The 22,765-nt window shown below is 53.8% G+C and overlaps 2 protein-coding genes across 2 annotated transcripts in view; one reads left to right on the top strand and one right to left on the bottom strand.

Moving 5' to 3' along the window:
• Positions 1-22,765, top strand: part of MOCS1 (molybdenum cofactor synthesis 1) — a 918,787-nt gene that overhangs the window by 785,452 nt on the left and 110,570 nt on the right. The gene's annotated exons all lie outside the window — the stretch shown is intronic.
• The window catches only part of GLP1R (glucagon like peptide 1 receptor), a 36,928-nt gene continuing 16,378 nt past the window's right edge, over positions 2,216-22,765 (bottom strand). Inside the window, 10 exon segments of the mRNA NM_001256594.1 lie at positions 2,216-2,385; positions 7,164-7,205; positions 8,035-8,173; positions 8,511-8,599; positions 8,709-8,778; positions 9,322-9,382; positions 15,359-15,518; positions 16,034-16,187; positions 21,256-21,362; positions 21,679-21,797. Coding sequence (NP_001243523.1) covers positions 2,218-2,385; positions 7,164-7,205; positions 8,035-8,173; positions 8,511-8,599; positions 8,709-8,778; positions 9,322-9,382; positions 15,359-15,518; positions 16,034-16,187; positions 21,256-21,362; positions 21,679-21,797 — 1,109 coding nt within the window. The 3' untranslated portion in view covers positions 2,216-2,217.

Below are 22,765 nucleotides of genomic sequence, written 5' to 3'. Positions count from 1 at the left end.
CAGAGAAGGAGAAAGTTCCTCAGGGTTAAAAAAGGCTTGGGGCATGGTGGTGTGATGAGCATTCTGAAATCAGGAATCTGTGCCAGCTGGGGAAAGAACTTAAGAGTATAAACCAAATTGTCTGAGCTTCCCAAGTGCCTACCTAAACCCTTCCTCCCCACAGTTCTTCCTCTCAATGATTTATTTCTTGCAGATAATATTGGTCACTCTCTTTCTTTGCTGCTGTATAGTGTATTAATGATTCTCAAAAATCTCCCTGTTTATCCAAGATGGAAACACTTGCACCAGAGCTGTATCCCCCCAACCACCCCATTGGCATTCTTCTCTCCCCCCTCCCCCCCACCCACTCCAAAGAGAAAAACAAATGCATGATGCCTATTGGGATGCCTTATTTTGAGGAGGCGGGAGTGTTTCCCCTCCCCACCTCTCTGCACTTCCTCAGTCAAGGAGGCCGTCTGCACAATCCCCTTCTTTAGCCTGAGGTTCAACTTCCCTATTAACAGAGACACAACACTTCACTGAAGCTGAAGTAAAAGAAATTTTCTGCTTGATGTGTTTTATATCCCATTATGATTTTGCCTGCACATCACATGCCTCTCTGAGGGGCAGAGGAGAATGTGTCTGGCACAAGGCTTTGAGGGAGGGTCCCCCCACTACTCAAAAACCAGAAGGGAAGACAAGATCCATTCATAAGGGGATTCACCCAAAGACTCCTGCTCTGCCCTCCCAGGAGGTCCAGACTCCCAAGAGTTCTCTCCTGCTCTGGAAACTTCCTCTACATCCAGGAACTCAACTGTGAGCCTCCAGCTCTTCCCCCTTTGTCTGGGTCTCTGCAGGGGGGCTGTGTGTCTGCCTTTCCACCGTGACTGTGGCAGGATTGATAGGTTTTCCCTGTCTAGCTTCTCAGATGCTCATTAGTTATGGGCCGAGACTGGAGGCAGGTCGTACATTAAATAGCTCAAAGTATGGATGAGTCAAATCAATAACTACCCCACTCCCTCCAACAGCATCCTGGCCACCACAATGATTTGGTGCTTACTTCCATTGGATGGGAGAGAGCAGAATCACACATTTGCACATACAGAGCATTTGCCACAGTAAAGACCGATGAATAAAGTATATACAAGCTCTCAAGTAGGGGGATTGGCAAGGGAAAAAAACCAAGGGCTGGGGAAACCGACTCCATGGTGATAGTGGGAGCGGGGATTCCTGGAAGAGGCTCTTCTTGGTCACAGGCCCTAAAGCTAGAGGGTGCACCCAAACTCCCCGCAAGACGCATCGTCTGATCACGAATGAAAAGCCTTTCCATTGAGAGGTGGGGGCCATCTCTCCTGACCCTCTGGGTTGCCAACAGTATTATGTAATCTACACGCCCAATGTAGACATTCCTAGAGTCCCCTAGGTGAGCCCTAGAAGATTCTCAAGCTCCTCTAGGATAGAAATCAGAGCTCATTCCCCAGGCTGGGCTCCGTGGAAGTGGGCCTGCCCTGGTTCCCTGGGCGTGGTGGGAGCAGGCCCCAAAGCAACCCCAATACCAGGGAAGTGGGTTCCAGAAAAGAAAATCTTCAGGCACCTTCTCAGTGTTCATTTTCAACACCACCCCCAGCCATTTCTAGAAAGCCCCGCCCCTCAAAGACAAGCTGGGTGGTGGGATGCGGGGACCAGATGGGGGAAACATGCGACCTGGACGTGTGTCCAGCGTCCCTTCCTGAGGAGGCCAACAGGTGGTGACCCCGACCGGGGGCAGGCGCTGTTGGCTCACTGCCCAAGCTCCAGGTTTGGCTGAGGTGAAGTCTGCCCCTTTCAGAACCACGTCCACTTGCAAGCACCCAGCCCGCTAATAAGCCATTGACCTTGAGTTTGAGTCTAGGGCTGATTTGCTGCTCTGTCTGGGGGAACCCCAGGGGCCTTGTGGCTTAACAGGAAGAAATCCTCCTCATTTTAGCAGCAATTTTTTTTCCCTCTCTTCCCGCCACAGTGATTAAATTAACAGGCTGCTTCTCCTCGGAGAAAATGTGTCCACGGGTCCCAGGAGGCACTGCCCATTTGCCCGTCTGATGGGTGTGGGAGGGGAAAGCAGTGAAGTGGGGAAGTTTGTGTGTGCGCCTGTGTCACTCCCCACCCCACCCCACTGCCCCCATCCCCGGGAGGGTCTCTCCCACCTTCGGTGGCTGCCCAGCCAGCAGCGAGACCATGAGGAGGGCAGGTGCCAGAGTCTTAGCTGCAGGAGGCCTGGCAGGATGCTGAGTACACACTGCTGCCCACCGTGGCCCCGCAGCTCAGGCTGCTGGTGGGACACTTGAAAGGCTTCATGCTGCTGTCCCTCTGGATGTGCAGGTGCTCCAGCCGCCAGCGCTCCCAGCTCTTCCGAAACTCCATCTGGACCTTCCGTGGGAAAAGGAGGGAAGCAAGAGCCGTCATGCAAACCAACTGCCTACAGAACGGCCCCGTTATTACATTAGGAGGGCAGGGGAAAAATCCGCTGCCTTATATTCAGAGACACAAGTCAAGGCCTTCAGGCGCCTAAATTAATATCCCAATAAAATTGTTTCTTGTTGTCTCCTATCTTCTGCCTCTTCTCAGGAGAGAGATGGGCTTGATGATCTAATTGGTCTCTTCCATCTCTATATTCTGTGACTCAGCTAAGTACCTTTTACGATCCATCACAGTATTATTATTTAATGGAAGAGAATGAGTGACAGAGAGATACGGGGAGACGGGAGAGAGAAGAAATGAGGAGAGAATCTGACTTCAGAGCCCTCTCCCTGCTTCCCTGTGGACCGAGCACACCCCAACTCCTCATGGTGCGCCAACGAGACCTTTCTGAACTCCCCAGGGGCTTTTACCCCGGCCCCGGTGCCTCTTGCGTGAGGAAGCAAAAGGGCTGGGACTAGTAGCACCAGTGAGGAAGGGGCTGCGGACAAGGGCTTTTCTGCCTGGATTAGACTTAAGTCCATCCAGGACCTGGTCCCCACCCACAGAGGATGCGGCCCAGGTGAATTCAGCCAAGAATCCCTGCTGTGCTGGGCTCAGCCCGTCCCTCCAGGAAAAGCCTTCTGGAGAGGGCTGATGCTCGGAGACCAGGTTGCTGGGGCAGAAAGACAAGTGACCGCAGAGCCCCAGTCACTGGAGAGCTCATGGCAGTGCCAGGGCTCCTTGTGACGGCCCATGACTCTGGTTCCCCAGACGGGCTGCTGGCATCTGCACAGCCAGCCCAGGGCATCTTTCCATACATTTGCTTTTCAGAGCTTCTTTGACGCCTCTCACCCTTGTCCCAGGCCTCCCCATGCCAGGACGCCTGGGCCTGAGCTCCCCCTCTCAGGCCCCAGCCCCCAGCAGCTGTGGGTAGGCGGCTCACTGCCAATGCCCCGTCAGTCCCTGTGCAAACATCCCTCTCCTCCCCCTGCAGGACTGCCATCCATCTAGCCAAGCCCAGTGAGATGCCTGGCGTGGCTGCATGCCATGCCTTAAAAGAACTTTTTCAGCTTCTCAGTGAAGCTGAGACGGCCCAGAGCCTGCCTATGGGATGGCCCCAGTATCCTGGACAGAATCATGGGGATCAGGCTTGGATACGGGAGGGAGGCCAAGCAGACAGCAGCCCTGGCTCCCTGCTCTGTGCCAGCTTACAACCCCAGGGAGCCCATGTGGTGTGTGTGTGCTGACAGCTGGGCTGAGGACAGACGCCTGAGGCAGCGGTGGCCTCTGCTTGTGCAGCAGCAGGAAGGCCAGCCCTTAACTGGGGAGGGGGCGGAGGGAGACGGTCAGCTGAGGCACGTCCGTGGGAAGCTACCTCAGGGCCGTGGAGGTCTCCTGGATGCAGCAGGAAATCAGATAGGATGGGGACCTGCCTCCAAGGTCCTCTGGCCGGGCACCAGGCCAGGCTCTGGGATTTGAGGGGAGCTGGTAAAGCTCATTCACCTGCACTGACACTTGGGCAGAGAAGCGGTGATCACCCCGGTCACACAGCCAGGTAGAAGCGGAACTGGAACCAGCACTCAGGCTCCTGAGTCTCAAGGGCCACGGCAAAGCCACCCCCAGGCCTTCCCCACCCTGCGCCCCCTCCCCTCCCACTGGCAGCTGGTGCAGATCTTGGCGGCCACGCAGGACCAATGCCAGGGTCAAAAGTACCTGGCATCACCATGGCAACCCTGGGTCTGGAGAACGGCGCCCATGGACAGAGATCTCAGGCCCAGGAGCCACACTGTTTTTGTGGCCCAGTGATGGTGACATGTGCCTGGAGGAGCCAGGGCAGTGCGTCTAAACAAGGACTTCTGAGCGGGGTCTCCTGGACCCCATGGCACAAGCCTAGGAGAGCCCTCGGCGGGAGGCCAGCTGGGGATCTGGTGATTCTCATACTTCAACATCTGCCCGGGAGGTTTTTCATGAGGACTCAGACGCTAGGGAGAATCAGGGCCACACATCCTGCTGCCTCTGCTGGTCCAGAGAGCATAGGATGAGGCCCGAGTGTCCTCTACACTCACCTACCCTCCTTCCTGGCCCCACCCAACGCTGAGCCTGGGGAGCCCCTGAGACCCACCTGTGGGAACAGCCAGACCCACTTATAAGTCACCCTTTAATCGGTGCTGCCCTCCCATCCCCGCCCAGCGGGCCTGAGGCATTAGTGAGGCCCCCTCCCCTGGCCTAGCAGCTCCACTGCCTTCTAGCTGTGGAACTGGGGCTGTTCATGTCACTTTGCTGAGCCTTAGTTTTCTCATCTGTAGAATGGAGATAATCCTGCCACCAGGATTGGAGGCAATAAGACACTTGGGCACATTATACACCAGCAGCACCTGGGAAAGGTCACTTCCTCTCCCTTTCAGAGATCGGAAGGCCACAGGCTCCAAGCTGATCCTTCCATAGGAGGCCAGTTCAGGGGGCTGGGGAGCCTCAGGGACAGACAGGGGCACACTCCGCCTCCCTGTCATCAGGCCCCCTTTTGTCTCTGCAGCGTCCTGTGCAGTGTCCAGGCTCTGGGAGTGGCTGAATACTGGGATGATGGCTACATAACTGCTCCTGCTTCTGGAGCGTCTGAGAGGTGGTGGGGGCACATTTCTTCATGCCAGGCAGCACTGAGCGGGGCTGGGTGAGCCTCAGCGCCTGCCTCGAAGGACGGCTGTGCTTGGCTCTCCCTGCCCACCTCTTCCAGGCTCCACCTCACTTAACCCTCAAGAACTGCGGAGGTAGGCGTTGTTACCCACACTTCGTAGACAGAGAAACTGAGATTCAGAGTGGGTTTTCGACCTGTCCAGCATCACACACACAGCTCATTAAGTGATGGGGCGAAATACAAATCTGACTGTATTTTGAATGTGCTGACTCTAAGATCGCTGAGCTTAAACTGTCTCATCTGTAAAATGGGGCTTAACATCTGCTCCACAGGATTGGATATATAATTAAACACTTGAGCCCGTGGGCACTCAGCCAGCACTCAGGCAATGTTGTTTTCCTCCCTTTTATTTTTTATTGCTTTGTCTTTTGTCTTTGTAGGGCCATACCCGCAGCATATGGAGGTTCCCAGGCCAGGGGTCCAATTGGAGCTGAAGCCACCAGCCTACACCACAGCCACAGCAACGCTGGATCCTCAACCCACTGAGCAAGGCCAGGGATCAAACCCGCCTCCTCATGGACACTAGTCTGGCTCGCTAACCACCGAGCCACAATGGGAACTCCTGTTTGCCCCTCTTTTAGAGATCTGAAGTCTACATGCTCCAAGCATTATTACTTCCATTTTGTAAATGAGGAAACTGAGGTTCTGAGTGGGCATGTGACCTGCCCAAAGTCACATAGCTCGTTAAGTGATGGGGCTTGGATCAGAGAGCAGCTGAAATCCAAGCCCGCACCGTTGCTTCTTTCCTTCGACATCACACTGCTTCTTGCAGCCATCTCACAGCTCCCTGACACACCGAGGCCCTCCCACAGCTCCCACTGTGTTCCCCACACTCAAAGCAAAAGTAAAGTTCGTGTTAATTCACAGACTCAAGATCTCCAAGCTCTGGGATCCCAGACTCAGTGACACAGAAGCCACATGAAGAGCGCCAGGCCTTTGAGGAACGGTGTCCCGCAGTCCCACTAAGGCAAGCCCTGCCCTGGGCCTGAAGGGCATTAACAAAGTCCTCAGTTTCCCCTCAGACTGTCGGGTGGGGGGAGGTTTGCCTCCACTTTCTTCCCAGTTGGGGTGAATCCTCTTGCCCAAGTGTCCTGGGGCTGCCCCTGAGACCCTCACTTGCTTTCCCTCCTGGAGGGAGTTGGGGAGAGGTGCTGTGGCACTTGTGATATCCAGTGTGAAGGCTTGGGGCTGCTTCTGCTCCAGCACAAAGCTGGGGAGCCTGGAGCAAGGGACCTTTCCCAGGCACCCACAGACACAGACCCTCCTCTCAGGAGCCTCTCTTCCCAGAAGCCCCTCCTCCCAGGAGCTGACCATCTTGGGGGGTAGTTTCTGCCCTGCAGGGGCTGCAGGAGAGGGCGTGGGGCTCAGCGAGAACCCTCTCCTCCCACCCCAGCCACCAGGACCCCACAGGAGGACACATCTTTCTCTGTGGTGGGTGGGGCTCTTGCACACACGAGTGTGCACACACACAGAAGGGTCCTTTCTCCTTTCAGTCAGAATTCATTTCAGTCCTGACTTTGCTCTATTTCCTGGCCACACTTAGGGCATGTTTCTGACTCTCTGATTTTCAATGTTCTCACATGTAAAAAAAAAGAGTATCAAAAAGAAGAGAATTTTAGCAGGGAAACTTGGGAGGGAGAGGCAGGGTCAGTTAAATGAGACGGGGATTGTTAAAGCCCCGAGGCTGTGACTTGTAACAGTCACCACCACCTGCTCATGCCAGACCCGCTCAACCTGAGGCTGCGCCTTCCCAAGCTCATTTATGGTTAGGTCATGCCTCTGTGTGTGTGTGTGTGTGTGTGTGTGTGTGTGTGTGTGTGTGAGAGAGAGAGAGAGACAGAGAGAGACAGAGAGAGACAGAGAGAGACAGAGGGAGGAAGAGGGAGGAAGAGGGAGAGAGAGACCCATGCACAGGAAACAATACATGGACAAGATGCCTTGGATCTGGTGCCTCAGTGGGTGAGCAGGGTTTCAGAGGAAAAGGCTGACCGGAGTCGCAGGGCGCAAGGCCAGGACGGCCAGCCCGCCAGGCCCCACGCCCCGCCTGAGGCCTTACCTCGTTGTTGACGAAGCAGTACAAGATCGCCACCATCAGCCCCTGGAAACGAGAGTCAGGTCAGCCCGAGGAAGGGGAGGGGGGCAGCCAGGCAGGCCTGGTCTGAAGCTCCTGAGCTCCAGCCCCAACCTCCCCCTCCTTCAACGGGGCAGCCCAGGCAGACCCAGAAATGGGGGCTCGGAAACTGCAGAAGCTCCTCAACCCCCCTCTTCTTGAGGAGGCCTGACCTGGGAAAGTCCACCAGCTCTGAGCCCGGGAACTTGCCCTGCCCAGGGCTCCACACTTGTGATCCATTGGTGAGTGTGCACACGCGTGTAAGTGCACATGTACGGGCCCACCTGCTCGTGGCCATCCCAGAAGCTCCCTGAGTAGCCGGAGCCCGTTCCTTCCGTTTCTAGGCCCCCACTGACACGCGCAGCCCCCAGCGTCCTCGAGCACTAGCGCAGTGGCTCAGTTCCTCGCTTTGGAAACGACATGACCTGGCAGATCCCATTTTAACATCTCTGAGCCTCATTTTCCTCCTCTGTAAAATGGGATAACCCTGCACAGCTCCTGGGACACCGTGAGGATTAACTGCATAGTGTGTGTAAAGCACGTGGCAGGGTGTCCACCGCCACCCCCAGGGTAGCAGCTGAATGGATGACAGTTGCCCTCCAGGCTGGGTGCCCAAGGCAACATCTGGGAAGGCTTGTGGTCCAAGGTGCGTATAAAGATGGCTGGCCTGGACTCCGGCTCTGGGTCTGCTCCAAACATGTAACCCGGGGAAGGGCCACTGTGCCCCCTCCGCCAGGCCTTCAGGCTGCCCATCTGCATGTGGTGGCTGGTCTCCACCGCCCCACCCCCGCCCTGGACCGTCCAGCTGCAAGGTCACCTGGAAGGAGGTGAAGGAGAGCTCTGTGAACAGCTTGATGAAGCGCAGCATCCCCCGGGCGTGCTCGTCCATCACGAAGGCAAAGATGACCTCGTGGGTCCCCAGCAGCGGGATGAGTGTCAGTGTGGACTTGGCAAGCCTGGGGGCGGGGTGGGGGGCGTCATGCTGGACCTCTCCCGTGGACTCTTCTCCCCTTTCTGTGCCCCCCACCCTGCCGAGGCCTGGCATCTGGGTCACAAGACACCCTCTCCCACAAAATAACCTGGGACAGGCCGCCTGGAGGGCAGCAGGTAGAGGTGGAGCCCCCAGAAGCCCAGGGGTGGCCCAGGTGCAGGGGTGAGGGCAAGGCCAGGGGTCCCAGGCCAGGCCTGGATGGAAGAAGAAAGTCATGTAGGGGTCCAAGCTCAGCACCCCAGGATCTACCTCTGCTGGAAGGCAGGGCTGGGGGCCCAGCAAAGGCAGCTCAGCTACATCACCTGCACTTGGTGTCCGTCTTGCACATGAGATTGGCCTTCAGTTTGGACACCACAATGCAGATGACCCGGACAAAGATGAGGAAGTTCACCTGTGGGGCAGAGGGGTGCGTGGCTGAGGCCCCCTCAAGACGCCCACGCTCCCCCGTCCCCCCGACCTAGCACCACCCCAGGCCCACCAGCCCCCACAGCCTCACTCACCCCGATGGCAAAAAGAATGGGCAGCCGGATGATGAGCCAGTAGTTCATGTTTGAGTTCCTGGTCCAGCAGCTGGAAAGGGGAGACACAGGCACCTGGTTGCACACACAGAGCCCCCAGCTTGCAGGGGCAGCATGGGGGTGCACGGATGCATGGGGGTGTGCAAAGTGACACAAGAACCACAAACCTCGGCCACCAAGAGCCACCCTACAACCAGCCCCAAGATTCTCCCTCCCTTTGTCTCTTCCCCCCCGCAGTCCTAAATACACAAACCACACGCAGAGATACACACAGCCCCTTCACGAACTTACAATCACAGCCATGTGTGAACTGAGCATCATACACAAAATATTAGAAACATTTCATTTACAGCTGTTCCAGATAAACCTGTGGTGGGGGGGGGCACCACGGACCCCTAGACCCAGCACCTGCCATCATACCATCTGGGAAGGGGGAGGGGGGAGGTTAGGGAACTAAATCCATACATTACGCTCCCAGTCCCTCAGCTTATCTTTCCAACCAGGTGGCAGCCGCTCCGCCCAGAGGCCAAGGAATCCCATGCGGTTTGAGGATGGGGACTTGGGGAGGCCCTCAGCCCTTGAGCAGGACACTCACCCCTCGTCCTCAAAGAGGTACTTGACGATGCCCCAGGGGATGACAAACAGCAGGGGGACACCTACAAAGAGAGAGGGAACAAGAGAGGGGAGAGGGGCTGGCAGGCCTGAGCCCTGAGCCGCTGCTGGCACACTGGGAGGCCCCACCAGCCCCCAGCCCCTCTCCCTGCGTGGCCCCCAAACCGCACTTGCAGGCACGTATGGAACTAGGCTGGTCTGAGCGCTGGGGAGAACAAGGAGGCAGGGGCCACCCACCCCAGAGCCCCGGCCTCATCCTGAGAGAGAGGCTCCCACGGCACTGGGGCGGGCGGCCGGGCACACTGTCAGGGCTGGTCCCCACCGTCCTGGCTGAATCACAAGGACAAAGACACCCCAGTGGTCATGTTGTAGGGAGGACATGCTGGATGAGAGGGGAACAGGCCAACTCTCTGATGCCACCTGCCCCCGCCTCGCCCACGTGCAGTCTCAGTCGACACCTCCGGCACCAGAAGCCCCTCCAGGCACCTTTTCTACCCCTTTGTGGACTTGCGCCTGGCTGGGCGGAGGCCTGGAGCAGAGACAGGAGCCCCATCCTTGGTGATGACAGCCCAGCTAACCCTGCATGGTGGCCAGAGTAACAGCAGTGACAACAACAACGCTTCCCACCTGGCTGAGGCCTGATGGTGTGGTCACAGCCCCTGGGGTGGCCGCCTGCCTACCTACCGTCCCCAACCCTGGTATTCACACCCTGGTGAGACCCACATTATATCCATTGTATTGGTATCTGTGTGACCAATAACACGTGCTGAGGTGACAGCATGTCGCTTCTGAGATGAGGCTGTAAAAGACTGTCTTAAAAGGTTATGAGAGGCTTGTCCTGGGCTCTCTCTCTCTTAATCTGATCACTTGCCCTGGGGGGACACCAGGTGTGGTGTCAGGAGGGCACTCAACGCCTGGGGAGAAGGCCCTGTGGTGAGGAATGGAGGCCTGGCCTGAGCTTCCCACCAGCAACCTTGAGAGTGAGTTTGGAAGTGGATTCTCCAGTCGGTGAAGCCTTGAGATGAGAGCAACCCTGGCTGACAGCTTGACTGCACTTGTCTCAGAGGTCCTGAGCTTGAGAAGTGCAGCACAGTAAACCTAGAATTCTGACCATAGCAACTGCAAGATATAATTGTTGCTTTAGGCAGCTAAGTGTGGCACCGTTTGTTATACAGCAACAGGTAACAAATACACCGGCTTCCTGTTCCTTGAGGATAGAGCCTCACTCACCTGCAGAGCCTCAGTGCCTATCTCACCCTGGGAGCTAAGTATGTGTTTTATAATTTTATTTCATTTTTATTTTTGTCTTTTTAGGGCCACACCCATAGCATATGAGAGTTCCCAGGCTAGGGGTGGAATCAGAGCTGTAGCTGCTGGTCTATGTGCCACAGCCACAGCAACGTGGGATCAGAACCACATTTGCAACTTACATCACAGCTCATGGCAACAACCCACTGAGCAAGGCCAAGGATCAAACTCACATCTGCATGGATACTAGGCGAGTTCGTTGCTGCTGAGCCATGATGTGAACTCCTCAATATGTGCTTATTGACTTAAAATTGGATTGTTCATGAGTTCCCACTGTGGTGCAGTGGATTAAGAATCTGACTGCAGGAGTTCCCAGTGTGACTCACTGGGTTAAGAACCGGACATAGTTTCCATGAGGATGCAGGTTCGATCCCTGGCCTCATTCAGTGGGTTAAGGATCCGGTGTTGCCGCAAGCTGTGGCATACATTGCAGATGCAGCTCGGATGCGGTGTTGCTGTGGCTGTGATGTAGGCCAGCAGCTGCATCTCCAATTCAACCCCTAGCCTGGGAACTTCCATATGCTGCAAGTGTGGCTAGAAAAAAAAAAAAAAAAAAAAACAGCAACGTAAGAATCCAACTGCAGCAGCTCCGCTCACTGCAGAGGTGTGGGTTCAATCTCCCGTGTAGGTCACAGCTGTGGCTTGGAGTCAGTCCCTGGCTTGGGAACTTCCTATGCTGCAGGTGCAGCCAGAAAAAAAAAATGGGATTGTCTGTGCTCATGCGACAGCTGAGGAGATGGATCAGCAGCTCAGAAGGACACAAGTGGGACAAGGATATATGACCATAATCTATACCCATGCCTGCCACCCTCAAGGGCTTTCTGCACCAACTCTCTCCATGCTGTCTCTATCGGTGCCCCTCTCAGGGATGGAGGGGTGGGTATCTTGAGGGGGAAAAGTGGGCAGAGTAAGGTGTGTGGACACACAGTGTGTGTGTGTGTGGGGGGGGGGCCATATGTATGTATGGGTGGCTTCTGGGGTGGGGGGTCTCCCCCAGAAGCACATTTCCAGGGCAGAGCCCACTTCATCACCATTCCTGTCACCATTATCCACACCCTCAGCGCGAGCTGATGTCGCTCACTTGTAGCTCCCGGGTGGATCATATGCCTGGGGCTACTGTGCCTGATGGTACAGACAGAGATGGAGGAGGCAGGCAGCGCAGCTCACAGCCGGCCAGCATTCTTCATCGGCTCTCTCTCTCTCCCTGGCCAGTTTTTTGGCTGTGCCTGTGGCATGTGGAAGTCCCCAGGGCAGGGACTGAACCCTTGCCACAGCAGTAACAATACTGGATCCTTAACTGCTAGGCCACTAGAGAATCCCCCTTGGCCATTTATTTTTATTATGTGATGCTTTAGTAATAGATCTTTTTTTTTTTTTTTTTTTTTTTTTTTTTTTTTTATCTTTTCTAGGGCCGCACCTGTGGCATATGGAGGTTCCCAGGCTAGGGGTCTAATTGGAGCTGTTGCTGCCAGCCTGCGCCAGAGCCGCAGCAATGCCAGATCTGAGCCGCATCTGCCACCTACACCACAGCTCACGGCAATGCTGTATCCTTAACCCCCTGAGCGAGGCCAGGGATCGAATCCACAACCTCATGGTTCCTAGTTGGATTCATTTCTGCTGTGCCACAATGGGAACTCCTAGTAACAGATCTTCATGAGACTGGACAAGGGGCAATGGCCTCTAGAAAGCCCAGCTCATGGTACAGAGCTTGCGACATACAGGACACCCAGTGGGGGTGGGGGGGACTGGCATATGCACACTGTGGTATATGGAGTGGCTGGCCAGTGGGGACCTGCTGTCTAGCACAGGGGACTCTCCCAAATGTTCTGTGATAATCTACGTGGGAAAAGAATCTGAAAGAGAATGGATGTGTGCACGGGTATAACTGAATCACTTTGTTGTACAGCAGCAATGATCACAACCTTATAAATTACCTACACTTCAATAAAACTTTAAAAATGGAAACAAAGAGAAGATGTCCAGTGAGAATGGAGTGAATGGATGAATGGATGAATGAATAAGTTAATGTATCAGTGAGAGAAGGACAGTGATCCAGGCAAACACGTGCCAGTGCCCGGAGCCACCAACATGCACGGACACCTCTGTCTTGTCCTCCCCAGCTGCTTGCTGTCCTTTGAAACCCCACTCCAGGACTGGCGAGCTCATTCATGTTATCAGCCAGACCTGGTGAGCTTCATTCATTGATCAGCGTCTCCTTAACAAAGTCTTTACAAAGGCAGGCACAGCTCTGCAGCATGCAAACATTCCACACTCCCTGCTGGCTTCATCTTTTTCCCATTTAGAAAATCAACCAAACAGGCTGGAGAAAAAAAGCTTGAATTAAGACACAGAGAGCTGGCTCCAAGAGATACTGATGCCCTCGTGCATCGCTTGCACCCATCCTCCTTGCGGTGGGCTACAGGGGCACCTGGCCGCTTGTGGACAGCAGCAGAAGCTGACCGACCTTTGGGGGACTCCCCCCATGGGTCTGAGTCCTAATTTTAATTATTTTATTTTATTATTTTTTTTTCGTCTTTTTGCTATTTCTTTGGGCCGCTCCTGCGGCATATGGAGGTTCCCAGGCTAGGGGTCTAATCGGAGGCGTAGCCATCGGCCCAGGCCAGAGCCAAAGCAACGCGGGATCCTAGCCGCGTCTGCAACCTACACCACAGCTCATGGCAACGCCGGATCGTCAACCCACTGAGCAAGGGCAGGGACCGAACCCGCAACCTCATGGTTCCTAGTCGGATTCGTTAACCACTGCGCCATGACGGGAACTCCCTAATTTTAATTCTTATGTTTACCTATGAAGCTAAAAGTTGTTTCCCAAGCATCCCAACTTGGGCCAAGCCTCCTGGCCTCACAAGAGTGTTCTGAGCTCACCGTGAACCTCTTTCTCTGATCTTTGGTCTCTGACCCTCTGTCTCTCCCTGCATCTCCTCATTGCAATTCCTCAAGAAAAGGATGTTCTGATTGGGAAGTGGGGGGGTGGCGGTGGTCCTGCCCTCCTGCTCCCTCAGACTCTGAGCCCCAAGGTGGGGCATGAGGTGGTGGGAAGTGACTGGCACCTCTCCCCCATTTCCCACTCAGAGACCTGCAGGACACTGTGTGCCCCCCAGCCCCTGCCCTCCACCAGCCACCCACTCTCCTCCGCACTCAGCACAGCATCTCTTTGATTGTTCCTGCGCTCCCATCACCATGGTGAAAGCACTACAGCGCTGACGCTATTTCCCAGAATGGACAGAGACGGTCCCCCACCCTGAGGACAGCTCCCCTCCATGGCCTAACTCTGCCCCCACCCCCAGATAGGCTGCAGGGCTTCTCAGTTGCCTACTGCCTGCTTAGCGGCCCTTGGCCTTCGCAGGATGAAGAGGCCTTGGAGGGAAGGGCCAGGCCCTGGTCGAGGAGGGAGGAAGGGTAGGAGCAGGGAGCTAGGTGCAGAGGCCAGGCCCAGCTGCCCACAAGTGCGGAGGCTGGAGCTTACTCGGCAGGCCTTAGGAGACGAAAGAGATGCAGTGCAGGCCAGAGAACATTGCATGGCAGGCAGGGTGGCCCAGGGCCTGGGAGTCAGGAGGCCCGGTGCCGATGCCCACTCTCTGTAAGGCCCTGCGCTCCAGACACTGATCACATCCAAGCCCCTTGAGGCGTGCTTCCGCAATGAGCCGGTTCAGAACCAAGCAGCCGAAGAGCATGGGCAACCAGGGGTGACGTGTGAGGATGGGGGCAGTAGGGCTGAGAGGGCTAAACAGAGCCAGGGGCTGGCAACCTGCAGCAGCTTCCCAAGGGGCGCGCCGGACCAGGCGGGGCCTTGCAAAAGCTCGGGGCCGCAGCCAGTCCAGGAAGGAGTGTGGAGGTCCCTGGAGGTCGGGGGCGGCCTGAGGCAGGTGAGTGGAGGAAGATGCAGAGGGAGTGAAAGAGTGGCAGGAGGCAGCGCAAGACACCGGGAGACAGGGCCTGCCCCCGGCTCCACTGCCGTGGGCCCCTCCAGAGGCAGCGTTGTTGCAGCTGTTTCTGGGGTAGCCGGGTAGAAGTGGGGGGCTGCTAGGGTGGGTGTCTCAGTCCCAGCCCTCACCCACCCCTATTTTCATCGGAATCCCCTATGGTGAGAGGCCAAAGCACAACCAGAAATGTTCCAGCAAAAAAAAAAGACACAATGGTTCTTGGCAAACTTTTTTGGCTAGAACATTTCCAGCTGGGCTCCAGGTACATCCAGGGTCCACCCTTTCCTTAGCTGGCTTCCGGCCCACCCTCCAGCCTTCCTCGGCTCTCCTCTGAGCCCTCCTCTTCATCATCATGTGACAGCGCCACAGCCCCTCAGTCCCACCCCGGGGTCCCCCACCCTGAGGCCCAGAACTCTCCATTTCCCTCAGGGGCTGGGGTGTCCAGGACTGGATGGGGGCTCCATCTTCAAAGGGTCTTAGGAGCAGGTGCCTTTGAGGTGGTGCCTCGATGGCCAATGGTGTCTGTCGTGTATCAGGCCACAGGGTGAAGGGCTCCACTTCCATTAAGGAAGGAGAGTCAGGCAAGGTAGGGGTGAATGGTGACTTGAGAGCCCCATGGGCAGCGCGCCCTGGGCCCAGGAGGGGGTTCTCCCCACCTTGGCCCGGCCCTGTGTTCTGAGGACCGAGTTGCCTTCCTGGGGTAGCCTGAAGGCAGCCGTTCCAAGAGGGGTCAGGGTCTCCCACCCCCTGGGCCACAATGGTGGGCCTTACCCCAGCCTATGCTCAGGTAGAGCCTGAAGATGCGCTGCTCCGAGAAGACGGACAGGGCCAGCAGCGTGTACAGGTACACCCCCTCCACCAGCAGCCAGAAGTAGTTGGCTGCCACGCAGTACTGCATGAGCAGGAACACCAGGCGGCAGCCCAGAGAGTCCTGGGGGCAGAGGAAGAGTCCGCGGGGGATGACAGCTCGGCCCCCGCCTCTCCTGCCCCCCTCCCTGCCCCCGGTCCCGCCCCGGCTGCTCTCCTGCCGAGGTGAAGGCAGGATGAGAGAGCTGACACCTTCCACCTTTTTCAAGAACTTGACCTGCTTTAGCTCATTGGGTCCGCCTGGGTGGACAAAACGAACGTTATCCCAAGACAGGTGAGAAACTGAAGCTCAAAGAAGATAAATCACTTGCTTAAAACGTCATTAAGCAGACCTGGAAATTCAACCCAGTCTGTCTCTAAAAACCACTACCCTGAGTCAAACTAGAACTCTCTAAGGCAGGACAGTAGCTCCCTCCTTAGACTGGGGGCTCCCCATGGTGAACTGCCTTTCCCCTCACACTGGGGGCGCCCTGAGGACCAGGCTTGGGAAGCTCTTGCCTTTCTTTGTGCCAGGCCTGAGTGGGCTTGTGGAGACTGACCTTCACCGACCACCCATCCCTCCCTGGACCCGCCACACACCTGGTAGGAGAGAAGGCCGTCCCACTGATGCTGCTGGGCGGCCGTGCTGTACATCCACTTGAGGGCTGCATCCTTAATGAAGACGGACAGTGCTCGAAGGATGAAGGATGCAAAGAGGTTCAGGTGGATATAGTTCCGGGTACAGTGCAGGTGTCTGTGGGAGAACGCAGGGCTTTTCCTGGCATGCTGGCCAACAATTCGGCTCCACACCCTCTGGTTCTCAGGCTCACACACACCGCAGGCATGTGTCCCGCTCTGGGAACCTGCCCCCGTCTTTCTTCCTCTGAGTATGCCCTTCTTCCCCATAATCTTTTTTTTTTTTTTTTTTTTTTTTTTTTTTGTCTTTTGTTGTTGTTGTTGTTGTTGCTATTTCTTGGGCCGCTCCCACGGCATATGGAGGTTCCCAGGCTAGGGGTTGAATCGGAGCTGTAGCCACAGGCCTACGCCAGAGCCACAGCAACGCGGGATCCGAGCGGCGTCTGCAACCTACACCACAGCTCACGGCAACGCTGGATCGTTAACCCACTGAGCAAGGGCAGGGACCGAACCCGCGACCTCATGGTTCCTAGTCGGATTCGTTAACCACTGCACCACGACGGGAACTCCCTCTTCCCCATAATCTTGAAGATCCTTTGGGTCCCACTCCAGTCTTGACTGTCTATGAAGCCTTCAGTCGTGTGGTTCCGCCATTCCCACCCTCATCCACATTCTGTCCTTCTCTCTGCTGCATCTGCTTTTCTACAAAGTCATGTGTAACCCAAGAGGTTTGTGTGAGGACCACTTTCCCTACTGGGGACCTGCTGGGTTTCTTGATGACAGGCTCACATCTAACATGCCTCCGGGCTGCCTTACAGAACCAAGAATTCAAAACGTGTGGATACAACTTCAATATCCTTTCATGTAAAGATGCATAGCACACTGGAAACAAAAGGGCATTTCTTAACCCGTTCAGAGCTAACTGCCTAAACGAGGAGGAGACATCTTTCTTTGTCTGTTTGCTAGTTTTGTCCGCCCCGAAGCATATGGAGTTCCCCGGGCCCTTAACCCATTGAGCAAGGGCCGGGATCGAACCATGGTTCCTAGTCAGATTCGTTAACCACTGAGCCATGATGGGAACTCCTTGACTGAGAAATTTTACAAATATTCCCTTTGAAATCAGAATAGGAGTTCTCTTGTTATGCAGAGGGTTAAGGATCTGGTATTGTCACTGCAGTAGCTCGGGTCACTGCTGGGACATGGGTTTGATCCCTGGCTCTGGGAACTTCCTCATGTCACAGGTGCGGCCAAAAAGAAAAAAAGTGGCTAAAATCAGGAACAAAATAAGGATTATCTAGCCGTAAGAGACTTTCATCAACCTCTTGAACATTGTACTGCAGACTCAGGCCACTATAAGAAGACAAGGGGAACAACGCATAAGAATTGCAAACAAAGACACAAAATTGTCATTGTCTGTAAATTATAGAGGATCTTCGTAGGAAATCCAAGACAACTGACACACAATTCATTAGAACTAATCACAGTTTATTCAGCAAGGTTGCTGATATGTGTCTTTATGTATAACAGCAAAAGCACAATTTAGAAGTAAATGTAAAGGAAATTTTAAAAATTCATTTGTACAAGATTTTACTGGATACCTAGAAATAAATCTAACAAAAGATGGGCAAGATTTCTATGGAGAATACAGTAAAGCTGGCTTAAAATTATTAAAGAAGACTCAAATTAATGGAAGATTCATCAGATTCATGCAAAGAAAGACTCACTGTCTTGAAAGTGTCAATTATCCTGGCACTAATGGATACATTCAATAGGGCTATAATAAAAATTCCAACAGTGTTGGTTTTTTTTTTTTTGATGTAACTTTAAAAAATTTATAAAGAAGATGGAGTTCCCATAGTGGCTCAGCAGTAATGAGCCTGACTAGTAACCATGAGGATGCAAGTTTGATCCCTGGTCCCGCTCAGTGGGTTAAGGATCCGGTGTTGCCGTAAGCTATGGTGTAGGTCTCAGATGAGGCTCAGATCCCATGTTTCTGTGGCTGTGAGGTAGGCCATGGGCTGCAGCTCCAGTTCAACCCCTAGCCTGGCAATCTCCATGTGCCGAAGTTGTGGCCCTAAAAAGACAACAAAATTATAAAGACGGGCCAAAGGCTAATAGTCCAGACATTTCTAAAGAACCACAAGATAGGAGTTCCCGTCATGATGCAGTGGTTGGCGAATCCGACTAGGAACCATGAGGTTGCGGGTTCGATCCCTGCCCTTGCTCAGTGGGTTAACAATCTGGTGTTGCTGTGAGCTGTGGTGTAGGTCACAGACGCGGCTCGGATCCTGCGTTGCTATGGCTCTGGCGTAGGCCGGCGGCTACAGCTCCGATTGGACCCCTAGCATGGGAATCTCCATATGCCGCAGGAGCGGCCCAAGATATGGCAAAAAGACAAAAAAAAAAAAAAAAAAAAAAAAAGAACCACAAGATAGGGGCCCTTGCTATAAGAGAAATAAGATTTTAAATTAGTCTATAGTAGTTGAGGCCCCATGGTATTGGAAAAAAGACAGATAACTAGACCAATGGGAAAAATATCCAGATGACAGAGACCCACCCAGGCACAGATGATGCTTGCTGCATGCAGAGGAGGCATGGCAAACCAGACAGGGAGTCGGGGGCTACCAATAAATGGTCCTGATGCAATTAATAAAAAAAGAAATTAAATCTCTTGTAGACAAAAATAACGTCCAGGTTAACCAAGGAGCCAGAAGGGAGGTGCAAAATTACAACCCTAGGTAAGGAAAGTTTCTTAAACTGGACCGGAAAGAAATTTGGTCTTTGGAAAAAAAAATTGAAAGTTGTTTTATCAATTGGAAAAAAAGAATTTTTATCAATTGATAACATTTATTGATAAATTTTGTTTATCAATAAAATCAGATACACTGGCATTAAAATTTCTTGCCGTTGGAGTTCCCATCGTGGCGCAGTGGTTAACGAATCCAACTAGGAACCATGAGTTGCGGGTTCGGTCCCTGACCTCACTCAGTGTGTTAAGGATCCGGCATTGCCATGAGCTGTGGTGTAGGTCACAGATGCGGCTAGGATCTCGCGTTGCTGTGGCTCTGGCGTAGGCTGGCAGCTACAGCTCCGTTTAGACCCCTAGCCTGGGAACCTCCATATGCCACGGGAGCAGCCCAAGAAATGGCAAAAAGACAAAAAAAAAAAAAAAAAAAAAATTCTTGCCATTAAAATTCAGGACTTCTGTATATAAAAGGAACCATAAAGTGAGTGAAAAAAATAAACCACAAACTGAGAGGATATAGCCTGAATTACTGTCCAGAATATATAAGGAACCTCTAAAATTAAAACAAACAAACAAAAAAAGCTGATGTGATGGAAGATAATAAGAAAAAAATGTGTATATATATATATATACACACATATATCTTGCCCATATATATATACACATATAACTGGGTCACTTTTCTGTGTAGCAGAAATTGACACAACATTGTAAATCAACTATGCTTTAATTTAAAATTTTTTAAAAAATTTAAAAAGTACAAGCTAAATAAGCCAGTAAAAAAGCAAGCAAAGAATATGAACAAGCAAATCCCAGAATGAACATAAAAAGAATGCTAGATCTCTCTAGGAATCAGGGATCCGCAAATTAAAATCATCATCATGAGATATTTCACACACTTCAGATGAGCAGCAATTAGGCCTGCAAATAGGTATTATTGGTGAAGATGCTGAGGGAACTCTCAGGTATTACTGGGAGGAGGGAAAAACTGGTATGACCACTTCGAGAGCGACTTCACAACACGGAATAAATGTGCCACGACAGCACGTGGTAGCCCGGCCAGGCAATTCTCCTGGAAGGCAATTCTCCTGGGGAAATGCAAAGGGGTCATGGGTTTGAATGTTCATCATCGCATGGTTTACACATCAGGGAAGAAGAGAAAGAGAAACATGTCAAATGCCCATGGAAAGGATGACAAATAAATAACCTGTAATATACCACGCAGCAGAGTGACCGAATGAAACAGAACTGCCTGTGTCAACGTGAATGAACCGCACAAACACATCATATCGGGCCCCAAACAGCACTGACAAGAAAGGATATGTCCAACATGCCATTAAAAATATGTAAAACCCACGCTATACATTTTTATAGATAACTTAGAAATGTGATAAAAGTATAGAGAGATGCGTGGGAATTAGAAGCGGCCCCCTCAGGGGTTCCCTCTGGTGGGGAGCGGGAGGGAAGGTCTCGGGCTGGATGGTGTGTGGGCACAGGTGACTGGAGTATCAGACACTGCACTTTCGCATCTCTGAACGCATCACTATAAAAGGGGAGAAAATTCACCGAGTGAGTGCATTTAAGGAGCACTGACTGTGTGCCCAGCCCCCACGCTGCCAGGAGCCTTGGGGACCACAGGAGGAATGTCACCTCTCCTGTTCCTGCTGGCCGGTCTCCTGAGCTCCCTGTCCTGGGAACCCTTCTGGCCTTGAACCCAGCCCTCCTAGCCCACCATCATCAGTGCAGAGGGAGGGGGAAGAGCCTAGTACTTTGCAAGGAATGGCCGATCTAGGTTAGACTCAGGGAAGAACTTTCCCACAGGAGCTGACAAGCTCCAAAGGGAGCAGAATATCTAAACCCCGGAGGTCTTGTCTAAAATTATACTCGATTCCCGATCATTTAGGCTACATGTGTTCACCAGAGAGGACCTCCCCTACTCCTATCGTCCGCTGCTAGGTGTGGGGCATGTGGTGTGTGTGTGAGTTTTTCCTTTTTTGCAGTATTGTACGCACATATTCACAGGGGAGAGACGAGTGAGTAGAGATTAGACTAAGGCCACCATATCGTGGCCTGTGTTTTCAGCCTCATATTCTTTTTTTTTTTTTTTTTTTAATTTATTTCTTTTTAGGGCTGCTCCTGTGGCATATGGAAGTTCCCAGGCGAGGGGTTAAATTGGAGCTGCAGCTGCCGGCCTACACCACAGCCACAGCAATGCGGAATCCTTAACGCACTGAGTGAGGGCGGTGATCAAACCCGCATCCTCATGGACACTAGTCGGTTTCTTAACCCACTGAGCCACGACGGGAACTCCAGCCTCATATTTTATGTATAAGCTCTCGGACTATCTCTTCGGAGCGGACCCCCTGCGCTTGCTTCGGCTTGGTGAGCCCTCCTCTGTTTGAGGACAGGGTGGTGGCTTGGGCCGAAGGCGACCCCTTACCTGAAGCCCAGGAGGATGGCCGAGGCGATGACCAGCGCGGAGAAGGAGAGGGCGTAGCCCACCGTGTAGATGACGTAGAGGGACAGGAGCTGCTCCTCTGGGGAGCTCTGTGTGCACACGGGGGAGACGGTGTCAGGCGTGGCCCGCAACTCTCCTCTCCCACGTCCTTCTTTCCCACGGAAGTGGGATGAGGCGGCGGGTTCAGAACTAGGAGAATAACCGATGGCCATGGGCCTCGGATTTCTAGGGCCCTGTTCCCAGGCCAGAGATGAGCAGACACCACCTCTGTCCAGAAAGCATGGTGGGCACAGCCCCAGAGGCAGGGGTTGAGCGGACAGCCACAGACCGACTTTCCAGCTGCCCAGGTCCCTGCTGCCATGAAGCGGGCACCCTGACACTCCATTGCTCGCTAGCTCAACTCACTCGGTCCCCGTGCTTGGATTCCTCACACTCGGACAGGTCCCTCCAGGGCAGGCTGGAGTTGTCCTTGTGCAGCCACAGGCCGTCAGCCGTGCAGAACCGGTACACGTGACCCTGCAGCACTGGGGGGAGAGACGCAGGAGGGACCTGAGTCCTGGCCAGAGGCCACCAGGCCCTCCTTCCTCCCCACCCCGAGGGTCACCCCTGCAGCCCCAGAAATGACTGCTCGGAGTCAGCCTTCCTCTCCTGCATATGCCTGTGTGGTCCAGGGACAGAGGGTCACCCAGGTGACCTGACCAGCACCCCCCCTCGGTGTTTTCTCTTGGCCAATTTAGAGTGCATTTTGATAAATTCACACTTTTGAGATGAGTCCACTCTAGCCCATTTCCACATTCCTGCCTCAAATCACATTGCAGACAAGGTTTGGTGCTGACTAGCAGTGGCCCTGACAGACCCACAGCCACCCCGGGTAATTTCTTTTTTCTTTCTTTCTTTTTTTTTTCTTTTTTTAATTTTATGGCCACATATGGAAATTCCCAGGCTACGGGTCTAATCAGAGCTGCAGCTGCTGGCCTGCACCAGAGCCACAGCAACACCTGATTCAAGCCACCTCTGCAACCTACACCGCAGATCATAGCAATGTTGGATCCTTAAACCACTGAGCGAGGCCAGGGCTCGAACCCGAATCCTCATGGATACTCGTTGGGTTCTTAATCTGCTGAGCCACAATGAGAACTCCCCTTGTGATTTCTGATTCTCAGAACTCAGTGCCCACCTCCTCAGGCAGAGCAGACCTCAGGAGCAAGTGGGCACAGAGCTCCTGAGAGAAAGAATAAGACATAGCTCAGGGAGCCCAGTCTGAGGGGAGACACAGCCCTGCCTCAGGGAGCCCCCGTCTGAGGGGAGACACAGCCCTGCCTCAGGGAGCCCAGTCTGAGGGGAGACACAGCCCTGCCTCAGGGAGCCCAGTCTGAGGGGAGACTCAGCCCTGTCCTCAGGGAGCCCAGTCTGAGGGGGGAGACACAGCCCTGTCCTCAGGGAGCCCAGTCTGAGGGGAGACACAGCCCTGCCTCAGGGAGCCCAGTCTGAG

The sequence above is a fragment of the Sus scrofa genome, chromosome 7 (assembly GCF_054392235.1).
Source record: "Sus scrofa isolate SSC_HxYL_T2T_F1_AM1 chromosome 7, Sscrofa_HxYL_maternal_Yorkshire_Landrace_v2.0, whole genome shotgun sequence".
Lineage (NCBI taxonomy): Eukaryota > Metazoa > Chordata > Mammalia > Artiodactyla > Suidae > Sus > Sus scrofa.
Note: the sequence above shows the minus strand (reverse complement) of the source record. Positions and strands in the feature narration are given on the sequence as shown.